General features: G+C 37.4%; 1 protein-coding gene across 7 annotated transcripts in view; it reads right to left on the reverse strand.

The window, feature by feature from the left end:
* Positions 1 to 8,048, reverse strand: part of LOC125650022 (uncharacterized) — a 41,590-nt gene that overhangs the window by 2,091 nt on the left and 31,451 nt on the right. For 3 of the 7 annotated variants that reach the window (XR_008803521.1, XR_008803518.1, XR_008803519.1), the window contains exons 2-4: positions 4,932 to 5,554; positions 1,030 to 1,066; positions 209 to 387 (exon numbers count right to left, since the gene is read on the reverse strand). Coding sequence is in view for 1 of the 7 variants with exons in the window: in XM_048877964.2 (XP_048733921.1) it covers positions 5,541 to 5,554 (14 nt within the window). In the remaining 6 variants the exon portion in view is untranslated. Of the gene's footprint in view, positions 1 to 208; positions 388 to 1,029; positions 1,067 to 4,669; positions 5,555 to 8,048 lie in introns of those variants that run through there. The other 4 variants (XR_008803517.1, XR_008803516.1, XM_048877964.2 and 1 more) reach the window with 2 other exon arrangements.

The following is an 8,048-nucleotide window of genomic DNA, read 5'->3' on the forward strand; positions in this document are numbered from 1 at the left end:
CTCGTTATATTATATATACAGATCTAAGGTATCTTCGTCCATCAAAATTCTTGTACTATCAATGTTGATGTTAATTTCCACAACCCTTTTGGGATACATAAACGTATTGGCGCTGAATCTCTCTATGCCCAACATTGACTTTCAGCAGGGTATGATGGATGAAAAGGTAAAGATAATGAACAATGATCAATCTCATTTTCATTCTTACGTTGATTTAGTTCCGTGGGGATCCAGGTTAGAATATGTCCTCAGTATTCCTTGCTTGTTGTATGAGGTGACTAAATCGAGCGGTCCTTATATTAGGATGAGACCTCACAAACCAAGTACCGAGCATAGCCTTAAATTTTGCAGGCTTTTACCGGCAATGTTGATGTCTTGATATGTATTCTAGAAAGGGACGTTAAACATTATACAATCATTCAATACGTTGCTTCGATATATCCCAGTGAACTTGAAATAAAAGACACCACATAGTTTTCCATATCTGCTTCATATTAGGATACTGTATTCAAAAGTCTGTTTAAGTAAGCATTTCACGAATTCTATGGTCGTCATGATAGTTTGCCATTACAACTTGTCATTGGGTGAAATACTGTCTAAAGTGTTTCATACCGATTGTTAGGCAGTTCTATACAAATTGAATTTGATTACGGATTTTTCCGTTACCTGATCAAGATACAAGGCTCACGGTGTGTGACCGGTCAACAGTAGATGCTTATTCCTAAGCACATGAACCCATCTCTGATATATCCAGGGGTCCATGTTTCTCCTACTCCTAATTTTATCATTCTTTAAAGAAGTTATGAAATTGCATGTTGTGTGATAGCACGAAGGCGTGTTGTGTGATACTGCGTTTTAAGAAACGTGCTATTATGCATTTGCACATGGCCTTATCCGGACACTATACCAATATGTACAATTCCATTTTACTTACATGCATATCCTACATTCATCATAGACAGTTGCTTCTTCAACAAAAACGGAAAACGGAAATATTCATATCTAGTGATCAGTCATTCAAAAACTTACTTTGTTAAACACCACTCTGATTCCACGCACACGTACTCTGAAGTTGAAATAAAAAATATGCTAGAGTTCCTCATTGACAATATCTTCGTGGTCTTTGGTGATCAGGTCTTCCAACAGTCTGTTGGAATTCCCATGGGCACGAATTGTGCTCCTTTGTTAGCTGACCTGTTTTTATATTCATATGAAGCAGAATTTATTCAAAAACTTCTACGTGAGAAGAAAAAATCTCTCGCTGTGACCTTAAATTCGACTTTTAGATATATCGATGACGTTTTGTCTATTAACAATGATAGCTTTCATTCATATGTCGATTTGATATATCCCTGTGAACTCGAAATAAAGGACACCACAGAGTCGTCCACTTCTGCTTCATACTTAGATATTTTATTGAAAGTAGACATTAACGGCAAACTAACAACTCAACTGTATGACAAACGGGATGATTTCAGCTTCTCCATCGTCAACTTCCCACAATTATGTAGCAATATTCCATTATCACCTGCATATGGTGTTTATATATCTCAACTGATTCGATATGCAAGAGCTTGTTCTGCGTATAGTCAGTTTTTAAATCGAGGTAAGCTACTGACAAACAAGTTGATGGTACAGGGCTTTGAACAGTCTCGATTAAAGTCAGCATTTCGCAAATTCTATGGTCGTTATAACGATCTAGTTCGTCAATACAACCTCGCATTGGGTCAAATGCTGTCTGACGTGTTTCATACCGATTGTTAAGCCGTTCTTGGCACACTGATTTTGACTGCGGATAACTCCGTTTACCTGATCAGGATATGGGGCTCACGGCGGGTGTGACCGGTCAACAGGGGATGCTTACTCCTCCTAGGCACCTGATCCCACCTCTGGTGTGTCCAGGGGTCCGTGTTTGCCCAACTATCTATTTTGTATGGCTTGTAGGAGTTATGAGATTGATCACTGTTCGTTATCTTCACCTTGCATTCACAATACTTAACATCTTTTCCAGATTATGCAAACGAATCTCGTCAAGTTGTGTAAAAAGATGTGTTAAAAAGAAAATATGAGAACTTTTTTTTCTATTGTGTGTTTAAGATATTTATCACTCTGGTATATCCAAGGGCCCGTATTTGCCCGACTCTTGCGCAAAGCTTCAAGGTTCCATACCGGTACTTCTCCAACCAAAATGAACTTGTACAGTAAATTTAAAGGAATACATGTAGATGTTTTGATGGGCGAATTTTCTCATTTTCCTCATTCTTTTCTCTTAATTGTTTTACGCCCAAGTAGAAAATTTTGAGTAATTTGGAGTTGTCTACAAAGGAACTAACGGTATTTGATGTTGATAGCTGAGTCTCCTTCCTGAGATGCACTCAGGCCGTTTACACACATGTGAAAAATCATGTGGATATGAGTGTTGTGTGAACTATGTCACCATCCCCTAAATGCTGATCATTCGTACGCTTCGTAACCGGGAGGTCGTGAATTCGAGCCATTTAGAAGTGAAGAATCACAGGTCTTTCGGATATGATCTTCAGGTTTTGGTACGTTAAAGAACTTCACTGCTGTGGCCCTGAGCGCTAAGCATAGGTGTGGTACTTCACCTACAGTTGGTGATGTCTCAATGTGAGTGACAATTTTCAAAGTGACGTAAAACATACAACCAACCACATTCGAGAATCGTTAACTGTTATCGCCACCAGCTTTAGGTGAAGTGCCACAAATTTTGACCTTTGGAGCTCAACACCGAAGTAGTGAGGGTTATCTAACGTACCAATATGCCGGACCCATGGCGAACAAGATATACTATCGTTTCAATGCCGGATTACCGAGCGTTTGGCACTTACATATAAGGTTTGACGCAGCGAAAACACGAGCAGGGCTCGAACTCACGACCTCCCGGTTACGCTCTACCACTGAGCTACCGTGACCGATATCTCGAATGTTTCATGAAAAGACCCCCCCCCCCCCAAAGAATAAAAAAGCACTCTGAGAGTACTGCACGACAATACATAGTCCCGTACCAGTTGTAAAAATTACTGTACCACAACAGTATTCAAAGTTCATTATGTAGGTTTTGTTAAAATGGAAAATTGGGGAACCGGGAAATCAACTACTATTCGAGTAGAGACTAGGTCAGGGGAAAAAAGAGAAATTTATAATTAGGTCTTGTTAGGTCTTTAACCAAGTCAATAAACTGTGACAAGTACGTGATCATGAATAATTTAGCTATATCGTTGTATTACTATGCTAGAAGTTTTAATGAGTGTAGTACTCTTTTCTATTTTTTTTAAGTCCAAGGGCTATAACTTGATGAAAAATCAACGGACCGAGACGAATTTCGAACTTGATCTGAAACTTGTTATGGCAAAGTAATGTACCAATTATCAAATAAATATCTTCGAGCATCACCAAAAAAAGTCCAGAAAACTGATAATTCATTGTATTTTTCTAAGTCCAAGGGCCATAACTTAAAGTGGGTCGATCCTTATGTGACTTATTAATCTTAATGGTTGAAAGTGGAAAAACTATATAAATTTCCACTCATAAATTTAATCTAATCAATAACCAAAGAGAATGTGTATGTTGCCACCCTTTTAACAATGTCAGACATACAAAAACAGAAGTATACATCAACATAAAAAATCACACATTTTCGTTAAACAGAATGATGAAAAATGAAAAATTAATAAAAACTTATTGAAGTGACAAATTTTAAATATCAACAGTTTAAGAAATCTGATAATTGATAGATGTATAAAAATCAATGGTGTATATTAGGGAAATCATTGTATCATAAACATGTAGTAGAGGAAATTCCAGCATAGGAGTTATTGCCCTTGACAACATTTCTAAAATTATAAATAATTGATTATCTATGGAAAACAAAAACTCGTTCAATATCAAAAGTTTACCAAATTTATTATTTTTATTCAGTGAATAAAATTCCTCTGAAAGATATATTTCAACCATGCGCAACATTTAATTTTACAAAGATTTTGTAAAACCTATGACATCACATGAGGATCAATCAACCTTAATGAAAAATCAACGGACCAAGATGAAACGCGAACTTGATCTGTAACTTGTTATGACAAAGCAATGTAAAAAAAAAAATATCAAATGAATATCTGCAAGCACTTAAAAAAGTCCGGAAATCCATGCTATTTCAAGGCCCATAACTTAGTGAAAAATGAGCGGACCGAGACGAAACTCGAACTTGATTTATAACTTGTTATGGCAAAGCAATGTACCTAATATCAAATGAATATCTGCAAGCACAACAAAACAAAATCTGGAAAACTGATATTTCACACTATTTCTCTAATTAAGTCCAAGGGCCATAACGAAGTAAAAACTCAATGGACCGGGGCCAAATTCGAAATTGATCAGTAACTTGTTATGGCAAAGGAATGTACCATATAAAATAAATATCTGCAAGAACCTAAAAAAAAAAATGTGCGGAAAACTGGACTGACGGACAGACGGACGGATGGAGTGCAAACCTAAAGTCCCCTTCGACTTCGTCGGTAGGGGACTAAAAACCCACACAATTACTATGGCACATATATCGGAACAGTTTATATAAAATGTTTTCCCAAACTTCTCGAATGCCGTACTAACATTCTGTATTAATTCATCCGTGACAGCATCGTAAACAATGAGATTAAAATATATAGTCCGTGTTTTATTAAGACATTTGTGTAATTAAATAAATGAGATAGATACAAAAGACGTTCATAATCTTGATTTTTCATGCAGTACCTAGTCTTCATTGAAATATTACAATAGGTTTATATATGTTCAATATTAAACAATCTATGCCAATTTAACTGAATGAATACAAGTACATTCCCGTTACAAAGAACTACACTACAGAGTTAGATTGTCATCCATTATCTCTGATCTATCATACTGTCCAAGAATACCTTTTCGTTTCTTCAAATCTTCATGAAAGTAACTGGGGCTAGGGTCCCTTATTGTAACACAATTTCACGTGTGCCTGAACGGTAAAATTTGGTATGTCCTCTTTGAAATATAAAAAGAACGATAATTTAACACAACGAAAATAAATTATAAATAGATATGATATATACATTAATATCACATTCTTACAATCAAAGTATTGCAGTAGATCATTCAACAGTCAATAATTCACTAAAACATCCATTTGTTGTTATGGTAGAATGAAATTGCGGACAATACAATTCCCAGGGATGACCCCTACAACTAAAACCTCCTCAAAACATCTGGCAAAATTTCTTTCTGTCTCGTTCCATGGAGAAATATGCTGATTTAAGGTATATTCGTTCGTCAAATCTATTACATGCATATTATTTATGTTGATGTTAATTTCCACAACCCTTTTGGGATACGTAACGCTGAATCTCTCTATGGCCGACCATGACTTGCAGCAGGATATATATTTCGAGTGGGTCCCTCTCGATCCATGCTCCACGTGATCTTCGACGCTAATATTGGAATTCGGGTTTTTTGCAATGAGGCCAAACACAGGGTTCTCATCTTTGTGCAATAATCTATACAGAGTCATCTGGAAATAAAATTTCACTTGGTTGAAGATATTTTATACGGAACTGTTTAGCATCCGCTCCTCCGTCCAAACGTATACGAAATATAATTATAGATCCTGATTAGATCGGTATCAAATATACATAATCAACTCTGGTCTAAAACGTATTAGTACATTTAAAAAAATTCAGGACAACGAAAAATTGTCGATTGTTTTGATGTTTTCTGCCACACTCAACAATTTTTCAGTTATCAGGTGGCACCTAGTTTTTGTTGGTGGAAGAGAGAACCCAGATACAATGCACCTGGGAAGAGATCACCGACCTTCCGACAAGAAACTGGGAAACTTTCTCACTTACCGGCGCGAGCGGGAATCGAACCCGTGCTGACAAGAGGTGAGAGGTGGTGTGATTTTGAGCGCGATGCTGTAACCACTCGGCCACGTAGGCCCCTAAACAAACAAAGATCAATCTCATATTCATTCATACGTTAATTTAGTCCCGTGGGGATCCGGGTTAGAATAGGTCCTCGGTACTCCTTGCTTGTCGTAAGAGGAAACTGAATTGGGCGGTCCTTATATTGTGATGTGACCGCACAAACCGAGGTCCCGTGGCACAGCAGAGGTGACACAATAAAGATCCGTCCCTGCTCAGAGGCCGTAAACACCGAGCATAGGCCTAAATTTTACAGCCCTTTACCGGCAATGTCTTGATATGAGAAAATATACTCGAAAATGGGTTAAACATTATAAAATCAATCAATACGTTGATTCAATAGATACCACCTAGTCTTCTAAATCAGCTTCGTACTTGGATGAAAGGTAAAGATAACGAACAGTGGTCAAATTCGTAACTCCTATGAGCAATTCAAAATAGAGACTCGGACAAACATGGACCCCTGGTTATACCAGAGGTAAGATCAAGTGCCTAGGAGGAATAAGCATCCCCTGTCGACCGGTCACACCCGCCGTGAACCCTATATCTTGATCACATAAACGGAGTTATCCGTTGTCAAAATCAGTGTGCCAATAACGGCCTAACAGTCGGTATGAAACACATCAGACAGCATTTGACTCAATGATAGGATGTATTGCCAAACTAGATCGTTATAACTATAAGGAATACAAATTAGATGGTTATGCAATCACGGACCCCTGGATATACCAGAGGTGGGATCAAGCACCTAGGAAAAGTAAGCATCCCCTGTCGACCGATCACACCCATCGTGAGCCATACCGACTGGTAGGCCGTTCTATACACACCGAATTTGATTACGGATTACTCCGTTTGCCCGATCAATATACAAGGCTCACGGCGTGTGACCGGTCAACAGCGAATTCTTACTCCTTGGAACATGATCCCTTCTCTGATATATCCTGAGGTCCATGTTTGTCCAACTTCTAATTTTGTAAAAGGGGTTATGAGATTGGCCACTGTTATCTTCACCTTTTCATATAACTTAGGATATCTGCACATTTTTGACGTCACTACGTGATTACAGGAATTTATCTCTATGTCATCTTGTTTGAATGCTTCATATATACATTTAACATACATGTATCCCACTTAAACATCATGGACATTCCTATGAGAACCAACCTATGAAAGGAGAGTAAGCAGTCTGTATTAACCAAGCTTCCTCTATTATCTAATATTTTCCATTTTACTAGAATTAGGGTTTGAATTTGCAGATCAGCTGTTATTTTAAAAACTAGAGACCCACAGGTCTTATTGGTCACCTGAGTACTAACGAAAAATTATCATTACGCCCAAGGGCTATGACATTTAGAAAACATTTCCTGTTCTGAATATCTGAGCTAAATTCTTATGTTCAGCAATAGTATAAAACAAGATGTGTTCTTAAAACTTTAATTCCCTCAAAAGTGCATACAGCGATGAAAGGCTTTACATAATAATATAATATTGTATTAACATTAAAAGATATGACTAATTTGAGCCCATTCTAGAGTCAAAACGTTGGGTTGTGAAATGAAATGAAAATTTCACCATTTTTTGTTCATCCTTTTCTGCTATTCCTAAGTATGCAGTTAGAAGTTATACAGTATCAGCAAACTTACACATAAATACTACATGTATATATTAAGTTTGGCCCCACCTTGGAACCACTACCTAGGGGATCATCAAATTTACAATTGTGGTAAGAGTACCTGATGTTTTTGATTTACTAAATATCCATTTAGTTTCAATTTAGTACTAAAGAAGATCTCATTTAAGTGTTTACACATCAACACTACATACCAAGTGTGGTCCCGCCTTGAGATCAGAACCCCTACCCGGGGTCATGATATTTACAATTTTGGTAGAGGCCTTCCTGCTCTACACTATGCATTTATTTTTTTCTTACACATGTGCGAGTTTAGGGAAGAAGATATTTGAAAATTGGTCAATTTTAGGCAGTTGTTGCATCAACCCTAAGGCCCCAGGAGTGCATGAATCCTTAAATTTACACTTTATGTCCACCTGTTCCAAACACGCTTCATAGCAAAATTTGAAAAC

Source organism: Ostrea edulis, chromosome 5 (assembly GCF_947568905.1).
Source record: "Ostrea edulis chromosome 5, xbOstEdul1.1, whole genome shotgun sequence".
NCBI lineage: Eukaryota > Metazoa > Mollusca > Bivalvia > Ostreida > Ostreidae > Ostrea > Ostrea edulis.